We start from the raw sequence: 16,644 nt of genomic DNA on the forward strand, positions 1-16,644 counted from the left end.
GTAGTGGTGGTTGATATACTGTAAGTACTTGAGGAAAGAGTCTAACTCATCTCATGAGTAAAGTCTAGAGTCTGATCTATTTGACAAAGTATCACATATTAGTTTAGGTTGTTACAGTTTGCAAAGGTAGAAAACATTCCCAGTTGAAACCATCTACTCGGTCACAGACCATGTGGTATAGTGGAGACAGTGCTACATTTGGAATCAGAGGTCTAGAATTGATTCTTACTCTGGTCCTGGCTTCTCACGTGATATTGGGGAAATCACTCATCCTTTGTGAGCCCACATTTCCTCATCTGTAAAGTGATGGTATTAGACTAGATAGACTCTGAGGCCCTACTAGCTTGTAATCTGTGATCTGATGAATTCACATTTTTATTGCTCAATAAAGTACCAAGTACTTTCTTCACAACCACCCCATGACCTATAGACTTGGTGTTAGGAAGACCTGTGTTTGAAACCTGCTTCAGATAAGATCTCTGACCCATAACTTCTCTGGGCCTCAGTTTACTCATCTGTAAGATGAAGGGGTTGAACTTCAGTATTGGTTTTTTTTCCAGGGCAATGAAGGTTAAGTGACCTGCCCAGGGTCACACAGCTAGTAAATGCCAAGTGTCTGAGGCCGGATTTGAACTCAGATCCTCCTGAATCCAGGGCCGGTGTTTTATCTACTGTGCCACCTAGCTGCCCCTGAATTTCAGTATTTCTCAGGTTCCTTCCAGCTGTAAGTCTATGATCTTAATTTTGCAATCACAGAGATTATGGATGAAACTGAGGCTCAGAGAGGGCAAATGAGTGTAATCAAACAGCTAGTAAATGTTGGGAGCTGGACTGCAAAAATAGGTTCAAGCAATTTTTTCATCAGATTATGCCAGCAAAATGTGTGTGTGTGTGTGTGTGTGTGTGTGTGTGTGTGTATATGTGTGTGACCTTGCACAGCCCTGCCTCACTAAAATCCAATTTATTGCAAGTCATGATATCTGTCATGGTCCTCTTTGAGAACAAAGGACAAACAACAATAAAATATATATGCAATATACATATATACACACATGCGCACACGCACACACGTACATATATAGGGTAAGAATAATTTTTATAACAGGTGATATTTTGGGGGGGTAGATGTCCTTTTAGTATCTAATTCTATGAATTTGTTCAGGCTATCTCTCATGTCTGAGATTTGCTCCCTTTTTACTATCCCTTTCCTACGATTGCCCCTCCAATAAAAGGTTTCTCTGATTCTCTTTCCTGGCTGAAAGTGATTTTCCCCACCTCAAATTTTCCTAGAGTATTTTGTCTAGATTTCTCTGAGGATACTTAAGGAATATTTATTTAAATTGAATGGAAATCGAATTTGCCTATTTGCCATATTCAATTTCATAAACATTTATTTAGTGCCTATTTTGTGCCAGGTACTGTGCTTAAGTAATAGGGATACAAAAAAAGGAAAAGGACAGTTCCTTCCCTCAAGGAGTTGGCAATCTAATATCTATTATTAGACTGTCAGCTCTTTGAAGGCAAGAGCCTTTCTCCCTTTGTACCCACAGTAAGTAGCACAGTGCTCTAAACATGATAGGCACTTAAATGTTAATTACATTATAGAATCATCAGATCATATGTTTAGAACTAGCAGGTGAGGCCATCTAACTCAAAGCTTCTTAAACTGTGGGTCATATTGAGTAACTGAGTGTGGGGGCCACCAAAAATTTGGTAACAGTAAAAGGTTATGTATACCGATTTTATATACCTATATACCCAGGGTCATGTAAACATTTCTCAAGCAAAAAGGGGTTGAGTAGAAAAAGTTTAAGAATCTCTGGTCTAGCTCATGCCCATTTTATAGATGAGATATGGGTGACTTGACCAAAGTATAACAGAGTAATTAACAACATGACCTTGAATCATAATCCATTGCTCTGATGTCAAATTTAGTGCTCTTTTCCTTGCATCAGGCTGCTTCTTTAATGGAATTAAACTAAAATGTGTGAGGGGACAAGTAGAGTAAAATGCTACAAAGTTGGAGCCAGAATATTGTTATTTAATTATTTTTCAGTCATGTCTGACTGTTTATATCCCAATTTGGGGTTTTCTTAGCAATGATATTGAAGTGGTTTGAAATTTCCTTCTCCAGTTCATTTTACATATGAGGAAACTGAGGCAAATAGGGTTAAGTGACTTGTGCAGGGTTACACAACTAGTAAGTGTCTGAGGGCCAGATTTGAACTCAATTCTTCCTGACTCCAGGCTCAGCACTCTACCCATAGATGCCCCCCTAGACAGAATATAAAATACCTAAAATACCAGGGTAAAGAATTCATATTTTATTCTATATGTAACAGGTGCACCAGGGGCAGCTAGGTGGTACGGTGGCTAAAGCACTGGTTTTGAAGTTGGAAGGACCTGAGTTCAAATGTGACCTAAGACATTTACTAGCTGTGTGACCCTGGTCAAATCACTTAACCCTAGTTGCCTTAAACATCCAGGGCCATCTCCAGTCATGTTGATGTATATCTTGCCACTGGACCCAGATGGCTCTGGAGGAGAGAGTGAGGTTGGTGACCTTGCACAGCCCTCTGTCACTTAAATCCAATTCATTGTTAAGTCATGATATCACCCCAATGTCATGATCCTCTTTGAGAATGAAGGACAAACAACAACAACAACAACAAGGAATCACTGAGGCTTTTTGAGTAGGAGAATAAAATGGTAAAATGTGTAATTAGGAAAGTAATTTGAAATCCATAAAAATTGTAAAAAACAAGCTTTCCCTATGAGACTTTATACCTTATGCAGGTGATAATAACAATTCTTTGTGTCTCGTATTCCAAGTATCCAAGCATATTTCAAAGTAACTAGAATGTCAGAAAGCAGGCCGCGAGGCAAAAGTTATTCTGTTCTTTGCTACAAACCACATCATCTCTTGGTGATTTAATTATCTTTATTGGAGGAAAACAAGTAGTCATCAACCCCTTTATCATTATGATAGAAATTTTGATATGTATACATGATTGTCAAGGCAGAGAATCATTTGCTACATAGCCCCATGAACAATTTTGCAGTTTCGCAAACCTATGTAGGTTAAACTTTTTGCAGTGTTTATTACATGCATGGAGTAAATACACAATTTCCCTTCTTTTGGACAAGCAAAAATTGAACCAATCACAAGCCTGATAATAATAGGCACATGGACATTCCTGAATTCAAAGTTGTAAGCTTCTAGAAAACATGCTTGCATTTAGGGGAAGAAAGAGAGGGCCAGTAACATGATGTGTAGCAACAGATGCCAATTTGGAAATGATTGCAAGTTTGACTCTGGACAGAATGTACGCTGTGTGTCTCTTGGCTAGAACACTGAAAGAGGAAGCAATGCTTTTGAGACCCTGGCCTTTGGGGCCCACAGTGAAAGATGCCATCACAATGTCACTGTGTCCGTGCCTCTCAAGAAGAAACAATTTGTCGTTCCTGGACCAATTATTAGACACAATTGAGCATCCTTTGTTGGAAAGCACTGATGACTTCAGCCAAACCTAAGTCCTACAGGCAGCACACTCTGAGAGCAAATTTCTTTTCCTTTGACTCCTTCCCAAACCAAGATGGCCATCATAATCTGGGCTAGCACCATGCCTTGGTCACTGCTGCCCTGCCAAGGGTGTGTAGCAGGCAGGAAGGGATAGGGAGAGGGGGGAGGAAATGACAACCATCCTTATTGATACACAATTTATACTTGGAACCTTTAGACAACAGCAGTCTTATATGTCTGTGTCCAGGGTCCCAAACTTCTCCCCACGCAATCTTTATTTCCTGTCCCAGAAGAAAACAAAATCACCCATAAGTAAAATAATACAATAAGCAATCAGAAGATACAATAATGTGCAAAGTTCCCTGGAGACAAAAAGTTTAAAAACTTATTTTATGGCAAATACAGAAGCGGCAATAGGGATTACAAAGGGGCATTGCAACACAGTTCATCCCTTTGGTGTAGAAAGATAAAGGAACTGAAGCCATTCCATAGTTTGCTTAATCTACAAGACCAAATTTAGTGGCCACATGCTGAGGGTTGGGCTTCCAAAGATAGAGCTCCTTGGGTTTGCCGAAAGCAGAATGCCCCCCAAAACTTGGCCAGAAGAACTGCTCCTGATGCAGAGAGACGGGAAGGAATAGCGTATGAGCTGAATGACTTCCTGCTTTAGCCTTGGTGCTACCTAGTATGTAGAGTGGGAGAAAGATCAAGCCTTTGCCAGCATGCATGGCGGACTTCACAGTGTGGCCAAACAGATTGGTGCACTCTGAGAGATGCTGTGTTTGCAGGTGACTGGGCTGTGAATTGACATGTGCTGGAACCACAAGGGAAGGATGGTTTACATGTGGGCTCCTTGTCCTGCTCGATCGACAGACATACAGAAGTGACTGCAGCCTATGGTGACATCCCTTGAGCTAACTGCCTGTTTGTGCTGGGTGGCATGGAATTGTCAGGAAGGGGAAAGCTCTGTTTTCTATTTCTACCTGCCCCATTGTTTCCCTAAACATCAGCTCTTGCAATTCAGTGTTTTCAATCTTGGCCATCAAAAGATTGGAACATTTCCTGCTGATATCTGCTATGCATTTGGCTCTCCATCCAGGGCAAGGCATCCACAACAGTGACTGATGACACACAGGCATCTATATGCTCTTTACCCCTCCCTCCTCTCCCCTTCCAAACAAACTGAACAGTGCTTGGTCTGGAATGTGTTTAAAGGAAAGGCCACCTCTTTAGGGATGGAGGTGGGGAAAGAAAGAAGAGGCTGTATAGTTTAAATGACATGCTGTATAGTTCTACACACAGGTCAAATGGGAGGATACTGCTTTTGTTTTCCAGCAGCATTTGACCCTGGAGATCTACCATGTTCTTTCTCTTTTTGATTATGGAAACACTAGGAAAGAACGGCTGAATTGCCCTCGACTTTCTTACTGGTACCAGGTATCCCCAAAGTCTTATTGCACTTTAAGGATAGAAAAACTTAACTGTGCTAAGACTTTTGGGACACCATGCACAGAGCCAAACAAATCACCCCTGTATCCCTCTTTCTCTCAGGGGAGTATAGGATAAGTGACATGAACGTTGAGGGTTTAGGACTGTAAACTCCATTCAGATGTTGACATATGGGGAAACAATCCAAATTCTATTGCATTAAAATAGAAAGAAGAAGATTTCAGTATAGATTCATTTAATGGGATATTCTGTAGAGCTATCTGTGAGGCCAGCTGAACCACAGTGCCCTCCACAAGAAATAGAGTATGACTAAATATGATCTTTCTTACTGTTTCAATCAACTTGCTCATCATCAAATGTCAAATCCTTTGTAAAACCTTAAGTAAATCCTAAGTAACACTGGGCTATTTAGCCTTTGACAATCTAGTCAAACAAATGATCCAAGCTCTTCTTGGGGAGATAATCTCTGGGGCTTCTTCCCTGTGCCCTCTTTCAGGGTCCTTATACCCTTGGGGTTCATAGAGTTCCCCTAGAAAGAGATTCTTTCCTGATAAAGCTTTACTTAGTATCATGTAGGGTGTTCAGCAATGGATTTCCAATGCAGAATGTGGGTAGGGCCAAGCATTACAGGTTAGATGAGAAGTTGAGGCCAGGCTTTAGATTCTTATATTAACCCCCTGCTAGCCAAATGCTGACTTGAGCACTTGATGCTATCTATTTGTGTGTGAGAATTCTTATTTCACCCTACTGGATATCCAGGTGTAGAGGAACGGGGGCGGGGTGACATTTCCATTGCTGACAGTACAATTACTAACAGAAGTCCTCTGAGTCTTTAGAAGCATTGGCATTGAGAGAGGCACTGTGGATGTCCTGGCAGTGGGAATACACCAGGTGACCTGAACCGCCTAAAAATGTTGAGGTGACTTTTTACCCCTCCATATGTGAGATCACTTTAATGAAAAAAAAAGTCTAAGGAAGGCTCTTGTTCCCACTTTTGTGTTCAAATGGGGAAATTTGGAGGGTGAGAAATTCAGTGTCATCTAATAATAACAATAATACTATCTAGCATGTATATAGCGCCTTAAGGTTTACAAAGCACTTTACAAATATTATCTCATTTTATCCTCACAACAACCCTGGGAGGTAGGTGCTATTATTATCCCCATTTTACAGATGAGGAAACTGAGGCAGGCAAAGGTTAAGTGACTTGCCCAGGGTCACAGCATGAAATAAAAAGGCTGTCCTTTATCTCTTCACATACAGAACCAGAATGTCAAAGAAGCCACTCTCTGCCTAGGCAGAACTTCAAAGCCAGTTCTAGAGGCCCTTTCAAAGTTGGGTGTTTACCATTGGTGCTATGTATTTCTCTTTCCCTCTGCCCTTACTAAAGCTAATGGTCAGGATTCTAATCCACTTGATATCTGGGAAGAAGAGAAGGTGGTGCACCAGTGGAGGAGCTGAGGGCAGCCTAGAGAGTGCAGTGGTGAGAGAGAGGCTGCCCTAGACTATCCTGGGAAGAAAAACTGAGAATGATACTGAAGGAGGTTGCGTGTCTTTTCTCCTCCTCAGTGTTAGCCCTGCAGGGCAGAGTCTGGACAGAACCTCAGGGGGTGTTTCAGGGAAGATAATGGTCATGCGTGCAGGGGAAGGATGGGAGGTGTGGGGGGGGGGCGGGGGGAGGCAGGGAATAGATAGAAACAACCAGGGTGAGATATTTAGACATCAAGTCATCATTTTTCCTCTAGTTCTGGGATAGGGAAAAAGAGAAGGGAGGGAAGGCAAGACAGAAAGGGAGGAGGGAGGAGAAGAGGTAGAAGGAGATACTTGCTGCACAGAGTTAGAAGAGCCAAATGTGGGCCTTGGGCCCTATGAAACGAGATGTTAGCTGGGTTACTTTGAAGACAGTGAGCATGCTCCATCTAGCCCTCTTCCTCTTGCTTTGATCAGACTGCACTGTCTTCAGCTGTTTGTAAACCCTCTGTTTTACAAACGGGATCCTGAAAACCATACCATCAACATAGTATCCTTTCCTGTCAAAGCCAAAGTAAAAACAGAATCACAATCCCCTAAAATGTGAGGGACCTAGTTCAACTCAGTCCTCAACAGGAGTCACCATTACCCATCCCTGGTAAGTGACCATGTAGCCTGTGCTTTTCCCTTTCAGATTGTCTCCTATCTACTATGTGTATCTTGCCTGTCCTTAGTTATCGACATGTCATTTCTCACTAGAATATAAACTCCTTGGGGACAAAGACATTTTTGCCTTTCTCTGTATCCCCAGAGCATACAGCAAGCACTTACTAAGCCCTAATGAATGGACAGACTGATTCTGGAAGCACTGTTCCACTTTGGGGCCACTCTGATTGTTAGGCAGTTTTTCCTAACATCGAGTTTTAATCTGCATCTCTGCAACTTCCATTCATTCCTCCTAGTTTGGACCTCTGGGACTACTTAGGATGAGACTCCTCCTTCTCCTGTAAAACAACCTCTTGAACACTTTTTAAAGCCCACCGGCAAGCCTTAAATTCCAAGTCTTCTCTACTCTGACTATGCCTAGTAAAATCCTTGCTTTCCCCATTTTGTAATAACAGGGACTATCCTTGTATCGGTATCCCCAGCAACTAACACAGTTCCTGGTGCATAAATGCTTAACAAATTCTTTTTCTTTCATTGTTTGAGGAGAACCAGCTGAGAGGCTTGATATTCCACATACCCTCTTATAATATAAAACTTCAATGGAAATATCCATCCTATCCTAGGTGCAAGGTATGGGGATACCGAGTCCAATCTGCATTGTCATATTTTACAAGGAAAAGATGCTTAAATTGGTCCCCCTGGATTCCATACTATAGTAGTGCTGACTTGAGAAAGAGAGGGATTACAACAGCACTGTGAGGTAACCGAACTTAATCAAAAAGCATATCCACAAATGAGATTTTTAAAAAAAGCTTTCTAGCTCTTTTGCATCTTCCAAACATGTCATTATTTCAGATTAATCGCATGTGCTCTTCATATAACATGCATCTCATAAATTTCCTCCAGAAAAAAAGAACAATCTTTGTCAACTTGGGTAGCTTCCAGAATATAGCTTCAAATTTTGTTTTATAAGTGCATATGCCTCTACACAGCACACAACCCTGTGTTGTCTTTTTAAACATGCACTTTTGTGCTGGACTAATGTCCCCCTTGCAAAGTACCATTTGTCATTTTGTGATCATGAATTGCATAATTTTTGATGGTCCCCATTAAATCATGCAGGTGAGTACTGTTAATTTCATCTTGAAACACAGGACTTTCCTTGAACACTATGTATGATACAAAGATCATTCTCCTTCTGAAGTTGGAAACTATCTGGATGCAGCTGCTGCACACAACTATAAGTGTCTTTCCAAGTTGTGACACTCTTTTCTGAAAAAAATCAAGTTAATATATTTCCTTTCTTTCCAAACATAAGCGATCTTCAAAAGACAAATTGCTTTCTTTTATACCATGCAGCTCAGAGCATGATGGGAGGCAGAGCTGTAGCAACAATCATGTTGCTAAAGGATTTGCCCTAGTCTGTCTTTTTAGTCCTGCTGCCTTGCATGAATATCTCCCTGTCAGTAGGACCATCTTCAGAGACCCAGGGCAAGGAGCATGTGGATGCTAACACTGTGGTGTTTGTAACTAAAATATGTTTGTTTGGAGATGGACAAAGGTATGGAGATGAAAGGGATGTGACCTAAGGAAACCTAATTCTAGAAATGCATTTAAGGTTTTTTGAATTGAATTGAATTGACTTCTGTAAGACTATCTTTCTACATGAGGAGGGCAGAAGGATGAAGGCCAGGACAGTTTATTCCCAGGGAAGTAGGTGGATCATTTGTATCTGGTGCATCTTATTGGATGCTTATTGGATGCTCAGAATGGCTAGATGCTGACTCTATGGAATTCCATGCTCAGGATGCCATCCTTTGCCAAGTCAGCCTTCTGAACCACCTGTCTATCTCATGCTTCCTCTAAACAGCATCTCTGAAGTCTACCTGAAGAACAAATTCACCCTTTTTACTGTGCACTTGCTAGTGGTGTGTACCTGTAGATGGGTCTTTGGTTCTTCTAATTCTGCAAATTCTGTGACAGGCATAAAAGTGCCAGCTACAACTGAGTAAGCCAGTATGGGTGCTGTCACTTGTTTTTTCCACTGAATATTTATTGAATGTGGCCAGTGAAATGAACTCTCCCTTCATTCTCCCCACCAAGTCAGATGGGAATAGGTTGGAGAGCTGTAGTAGCAACTTGTATGAGTTGGAGGGAGGAAGAGTTTTCAATTGATAATGAAAAATCTTTTCAAAAAAGTTGAAAGAGAGAATTTTAAATCTGCATAGCTTTAAGACAGAGGGCAGAGCTTTTTGATGTCACCCCCCTTTTGAGAAATGAGAGTTGTGTGTGGGCAGTAGACTTTCAACAATAAAAATTACAGTAGGTTTCTTATGTAAGGAAGGCTTTTCAAAACATCAATGTATGAGCATGTCAACCATAGCGAGTTTATCCTGTGAAGTTGCCATGGAAACATCAGCTCGGCAGGTCATCCCCAGAGGAAGAAGGGCTCTTTCTCCCCCAAAAGCAGGATTCTTTGCTGAACTCCAGAGCCCTCAGTCTGGTGTGGAAGGACAGCCCTTTCCTCGCCGCATGGGAGTTTTAAGTCTCAGGCCTCTGGGGAATAGGCTTCGTGTTCTGTCTGACTTAACTCATGCCATGGCTACTGTTTCTCAATTTGTTTGTTGAGTGTTCTGGAGTGGTTGATGTGGAAAGGGTCAGGACAGGCAGCACACTTCTAGGAAAGCCTCCTTATAAGAGAATAACCCCAGATGCTGAATGGCTGGGTTGTCTTGTGCAGTAAGCTGCCCCTCCTAAGAAGGGAGATAATAGAAAGGAGAAATTGAAGCCAAGTGAACAATTATACTGGGAGACAGATCCTCTAGCCTATTTTGGTAGATCTTTAGAAATCATTTTCAATCCCCCTGGGAATAAAAATAAGCTGTGGGTGGGGTTAATGGAAATCTCTACTTACTGAAGATCATGTGATTAAAGAAGTATAGATTTAAAAGGAAATACTTCTTAAAAAGAAAAGAAATACCTAATGCACAAAAGTTACCAATATTTAAATAATCCAGTTGAAACCTTTTTTTTTTCATTAATGAAAAAATACAACATATACCATTACCTACACTGAGAAGAGAGTAAATGACAGGGGAATGGGGGTGAGGAAGGAGAAAGTCCATTCAATTAGAGCATCTCTAGACTCATATATACAGCACCAGATCCAACCAGTTCAATTGGCTCCCCTTGAGTCTGTAAAGTTTGTGAGAAATGAACACTTCAGAATTGCAGTATAAAATATGGCCGTAAAAAAAGCTTTTGTCTTCCAGTCCTGTGCAGGAAGGGGCACCATGCAAGGTGAAATCACTCAGGTGAGATCACGTCCTGCTGGCCACTGGCGGGGCCTTGTTTCCCAGCTCTTCCCTCTACCCCACCAGCCCGGCCTCCACCTCTGGGGACAGTCACTTGCTGCCGGTATGGACTGTGGTCACAGTGGTTGGCCTCGGTCTCCGCTCAGCTCCTACTGCAGAAACACCTGAAGAGGAGGAGATAAAACTACAGAGTGTGGAGGATGCCAGGCCTGGAAGAGAAGCCAGAAAAGACAATGAACAGTGTTAGCCAAAAACAGCATCACAAGTCCGTGAGATATCGCATTGCAACTAGATTTATTAGGAGAGCAAAGACCATGCGTGCGGACCCCAACAACAAAATGAGCCCCAGAATCTCAAGTCTTCAGTTGGAATTTGCAAAAGACTCCCACCCCTCCCTTCCTCCTTCTAAATCGATGGAATCCTGGGATGGTTAATGAGAAGACTTCATGGTACATAGACTTGGAAATGGAAGAAGAGATAATGGAGTTCAACCCACTCATTTTAGAGGTAGACAACCTGGGGCTCAGTTAGCTAGCCAGTGCCAAAACCTCAGATGCTTCTGGGAAGGATACAGGTTCCTAGAAGAAGTTGGGGAAACTCTAGTCAAACCAATAAATAAAGTAGCTCTGCTTCTACTAGAAGCCAGAAGGGCCTGCCTTGTAAAGGACTTTATTTCTCTAGAGATTGAAGCAGGAGCTAAGGCAGCAGTTGGGCCTAGGGCTTGAGGGCAGAAGCAGGGAACATATGGGACAGATCTTTTTTAGGATTTTAAGCCTGAGCTAAGCTATATGAATGATGGCAAGTACTACACGTGACTGTTTTTTCCCCTAGACTTGTGATTTCACCAATGTAAAAAAAACTTCCCATGAGGAAATTCCCTCTACTAGTCAGATCAGCACTTTGTGCCTGAGAGTCTCAGAAAGATGCTCAGGACATGGAGAAATGAAGAGACTGCCCAGGGTCACACGGCCAGAGAGTCTGAGGGACAAAGACTTGAACCCAGGCATTCCTGACTGAGATTGGCTTTCTGTCCTCTAGGACACACTATCTCTCACATGTTACTTCAGCTATATGGAACTGGTATATGTGAAGTCCCCTCACAATGGAGTAGTTTATCTGAGTAACTGAATCATTTGCTACACTTCCATGGGCAGATTGAGTAAGTGTGGCTTTGACTTGAGATGCCAAAGAGTGTGGAGGGAAAGTCCTGGTCCTTATACCATTGGATGGCAGATATAAAGTGCTCAGTAGTGGCGTGCTATCCCAGTTTAATAAGACAAGCCTCTAAAATTTAGACACTGCCATGCATAAAGGTTCAGTGCTAAGAAAAGGCTGGAAGATCAGGGTTATTATTAGCATTAGTTCCGCTGTATCTGAAATTTAACTAGGCTTTTGTGTCCTACACTGGCAATCTAGCCATCATTTATACTCTTCCAATGGGAAAATGCAACATTTTGAGTTCCAATCAATCAATTTAAAGTGGACTACATTCACAAGCTGAAGGCAGCATGTGTGTGTGTGAGTGTGCGTGTGCATATGTGTGTAGGAGAGAGACACTTGCCTTTAGCTAATAAAATAAAGAAAAAGGGATAATGCATGAATCACATTTGTTTTGATTAATTTAAAAGCTGAAGAGAGACAAGTAAGCCAGGGTGAGCTTGTATTCAGAGCTCCTGAAAGTGATTGATGACTGGGAATCTGCTCTCCACAATCCATCCCTCAAGTACTGGTGGCTGAGTGTCTTTTGCCAGGTACTCACAATCTTTTCGGGTTGCCCCGTCAGGGAGCTGGCTGGCCAGGCTAAGGTTGCTTGACACATTTGGGTTTGAACTGTCCAGGCTGCTGCCAAGATGCAGTTTTCTCATATGCCTCACAACGGCTGTGGCATTGAAAGCTTGCTGGAATTTGGAAGGAGAAAAGGAAACACATACACACACAAGAATTAGCCAAGTTAATTGGAAAAGGCATAGTTTAGGGCCTTTTATTTCTTAAGTTATCTCAAGTATTCTCAAGTTCTCCGAAGTCAAAATCGTATGATATTTTAGGAAGGAAGCTTATGGGAGTGAAATGTTGCTTCTTCATCTGAAATCATTCCCATTTATAAGAGAGTCTATTAGGATAAAAAGCAACCATTTCATCTGCTTTTCAAGTCAAGATAAAAAACAGTGATTAATCACCTCTGGGCCAGGCATTGTGCTTAAATGTAAACCTAGGTTTTAGTGGCTATTTTATTTGAGGGCCACTCCATACATAGAACAACATGCAGGAGATAATGGAAACTAATTAGAGTTAGGGAATCTTAAGAGTTGGAAGATATCTTTGAGGTTCCCTTTCTCAACTGCTTCTTGCTACATAAATCCCTTCTATGATATGTCTAGCAAATATTGATCTAACCTGGTCACTTTAGTGATGGAGATCTCACCTCTTCATAAAAATGAGTTAAAATATAAATAAATTGCATATTCAAAGCAAAGTGGTATATTATCATGGCTTAAAGGTTCATGTTGTTTTTTAAACAGTCTTTATTTTCTATTGTAGATACCATCTTGCACTAATGAGCTACTCTACTACCTTAGGGGGGGCTAAAGATGACCCTGGGTTGTCCAAGCCAGACATTTGGGGTATAGACTCCGAAATGTCCTTGTTGTTAAGTCATTTAAGTCATGTCTGAATCTTCATGACTCCATTTGGGACTGATTTAGGTTTTCCCAACTCTCTCACCCCTATGATAAAAATTATAATGCATATTGTGATACGCTTGAATATTAGATGGCAAAAGATAGAGAAAGGAAAGATCAGGGTCTGGGATCATTCTCAAGTCAGATAATCTACCTTTGAAAATCTGAGAAGTGGCTAGATTTTTTTCCCAAGGGGAAATGGTTGAAATAAACTTTCAGACCTTGCTATTTATTTCCTCAAGTCTTTCATCTAATTTATTTCTTGTAAAAAGCCCTAAAATTTATTGGATAAAACACCGGACTTAGAGACTTGGGATAGAATTCTACTTCAGGGAGACTTGTTGTATAATCTTGGTAAAGTCACTCACCTCTTAAAATCTCAATATTCCTATCTGTAAAATGAGGATAATAATACTTTCACCATTTTTCTCATAGGATCATTGCAAAGGAAGTGTAGTATGCAAATGTAGGATTTTATTATTATCTCTTGAAATCAGGGATCACTTGAGTAAGGTTCTGAAGCTTTGGAAAGATATTAATTTTTAATCTAACTCTGGTCATTTCTTCTCTAAATAAGAAATCTCCAATTATATGCATAATAGATTTTATGTAAGATGGTTAAATACATTAAGGACTAAGAAAGAGGCATTGAGACATAATAAAAGGGACAAGTTTCCCATCCAGGCTTAGCCAACAGCTAACTGTGATGATTTGCAAGTCACTTTATTGAGTGAAGACACTCAATATCTTCATCAGTCAAACAGCAGGTGATCTCTAAAGTCTTGCTCAGAATAACTTTGTGATTCTATTAATTCAGAATTAAAGTATGCAAAAAATTCACGAGTGTCTACTTTTTCAGTTCAAAGGTAATTTGTTCATTCATTTGCTTATTCATTCCCTCTTTCAAGATCCACTTAGTGAATGATTCTCTTAATTAATCATTTATGACAATGAGGGGAAAAAAATCTATTACTTACTCTCCATTTGCTTTTTGCAAAGTTCTTCCGAATTTGGGCACTGACTGACTCGTGGATGTTTTTGCAGAGGGCTGTATCACCAGCAATCCTGAAATAGAAAAGTGCTTCTTTAGAAATGTTTGCTTTGATGGAACTAATATCATATCCCAACATTGTCCTCTTTCCCATGCCTTCCTCATGTTCTCTCTTTTTCTCAAATTTGAATGGAGAGGAAGAGGGAACAACCTGCTTCTTGGTTACTTAGTCATCTCTCTCATGCTACTCCATTTTTTTGTGGTATATTTTTATTATTTTTATTTGCACATTAGCCATGTTGCAAAACAATATAAAGCAAGAAACATTAAGAAAATTTAAAAAGTATTCCTCAGTCTGCACTCAGTTTATCAGTTTTCTCTCTGGAGGTGAATAGCATTTTTCATTATGGGTCTTTTGGTATCATCTTGGATTATTGTCTTGATCAAAGTAACTAAGTCTTACACAGTTAATCATTGTTACCATATTGCTATTACTATGTACAATGTTCTCCTGGTTCTCCTAATTTCACTTTGCATCAGTTCATATACATTTCCCCAGGTTTTTCTTAAACTATCTGCTTATTCTTAAAGAACAATGGTATTTTATCACAATCATATACTAGAATTTGTTCATTCATTCCCCAATTAATTGGCATTCCCTCAATTTTCTATTCTTTGCCACCACAAAGAGCTGATATATATATATGTAAGTGTGTATATGTGTATGTGCACAGATATACATACAAATATACACATAAATATACACTTACATTTACATACACACACATACACACATGCACACAGACACATATACTACACAGACACACATGCACATATACACACATATATTCCTCTCCCCTTTTCTTTGATTTGTTTGGGATATAGACCCAGTACTGATATTGCTGGGCCAAAGAGAATATATGTGCATGGTTCTGTAGTGGTTTTAATAAAACTATGATTTTGTAGCCCTTTTGGCATAGTTCAAAATTGTTCTCCAGAATGGTTGACCAGTTTACAACCCACCATCAATGCATTACTGTGCCTATTTTTCTATATCCTCTTTCTATGCACTCCTAATTTACTTATGATATCACCCTTTATATCTCAATTATTTATCAATTTTTTTTACCTTATTTTGGTATACAGTGTGAGATATTGGTCTGTGCCTAATTTTTGCCAAACAGCTTTCCAATTTTCCCAGCAATTTTTTGTCGAATGCTGAGTTATTATTGCTCCAAAATCTTTATCTTTGGTTATCAAACACTAGATTACTATAGTCATTTACTACCATATATTGTGTATTTACTCTATGCCACTGATCCACTATTCTATTTCTTAGCCAGTATCAGATCGTTTTGATGGTTACTGCTTTGTAATATCGTTTGAAATCTGGTACTAGTAGGCTGCCTTACTTCACATTTTTTTCATTGATTGCCTTGATATTTTTTACCTTTTTTCTTCCAGATGAATTTTGTTATTATTTTGGCAATTTGATTCGTATGCCACCAAATAGGTAAATTAATTTAGGTAGAATTGTCATTTTTATTATATTGGCTCAGCCTACCCATGAGTGAATAATATTTCTCCAATTGTTTAGATCTGCCTTTTTTGCGTGTAGGGAAAGTGTTTTGTAATTTTGTTCATATGGTGGCAGGTGGACTCCCAAGTATTTTTTAAAATGTTTGCAGTTGATTTAAGTGGAATTTTTCTTTCTATCTCTTCCTGCTGGACTTTAATAACATATAGAAATGCTGATTATTATGTGGGTTTATTTTATGTCCTGCAACTTTGCTAAAGTTGTTAATTGTTTCAACAATTTTTTTAGTTGATTCTCTGGGGTTCTCTAAGTATACCATGATACCACTTTCAAAGAATGATAGTTTTGTTTCCTCATTGATTCTTTCTATTCCTTTAATTTCTCCTTGTTTTATTGCTATAGCTAGCATTTCTAATATAATCTTGAATAATAGTGATGATAATGGAATCCTTGCTTCTATTACCTCTGATCTTATTGAGAAGGCTTCTCATTTCTCCCCATTGCAGATAATACTTGCTCTTGGTTTTATATAGATATAACTTACTGTTTTAAGGAAAGCTCCATTCGTTCCTATGCTTTCTAGTGTTTTTTAATAGGAATGGGTATGGTATTTTGTCAAAAGCTTTTTCTGCAACTATTGATAAAATCATATGATTTTTGTTGCTTTTTTTTAACCAATGTGGTCAATTATACTGATAGTTTTCTTATATTGAATCAGCCCTGTATTACTGGTATAAATCCCACTTGATCATAGTGTATGATCTTCATGATATATTCCTGTTATCTCCTTGCTAGCATTTTATTTAAATTTTTTGCATCAATAATCATTAGGGAGATTAGCCAATAGTTTTATTTTTCTCTTTTTACTTATCCTGGTTAATGTAGCAAAATTATATTTGTGTTGGACTAGGTAGATGGTCTCTAAGGTCCCTTCTAGCTCTAAATTAATGAGGCTATGAAACTATGAGGTATTATGATAAAGTAATGTTACCAATTCTCCTAACACACATAAATAC

At 39.7% G+C, this 16,644-nt stretch overlaps 1 protein-coding gene across 2 annotated transcripts in view; it reads right to left on the minus strand.

Moving 5' to 3' along the window:
• Nucleotides 1-2,916: 2,916 nt before the first annotated feature.
• CAMK1D (calcium/calmodulin dependent protein kinase ID) overlaps nucleotides 2,917-16,644 on the minus strand; it is a 479,866-nt gene continuing 466,138 nt past the window's right edge. For both annotated transcript variants that reach the window (XM_043966580.1, XM_043966579.1), the window contains exons 9-11: nucleotides 14,078-14,165; nucleotides 12,182-12,320; nucleotides 2,917-10,631 (exon numbers count right to left, since the gene is read on the minus strand). In XM_043966580.1, the coding sequence (XP_043822515.1) occupies nucleotides 10,513-10,631; nucleotides 12,182-12,320; nucleotides 14,078-14,165 (346 nt within the window). In that variant the 3' untranslated portion in view covers nucleotides 2,917-10,512. The remainder of the gene's footprint in view (nucleotides 10,632-12,181; nucleotides 12,321-14,077; nucleotides 14,166-16,644) is intronic.

Source organism: Dromiciops gliroides, chromosome 5 (assembly GCF_019393635.1).
Source record: "Dromiciops gliroides isolate mDroGli1 chromosome 5, mDroGli1.pri, whole genome shotgun sequence".
Classification (NCBI taxonomy): domain Eukaryota; kingdom Metazoa; phylum Chordata; class Mammalia; order Microbiotheria; family Microbiotheriidae; genus Dromiciops; species Dromiciops gliroides.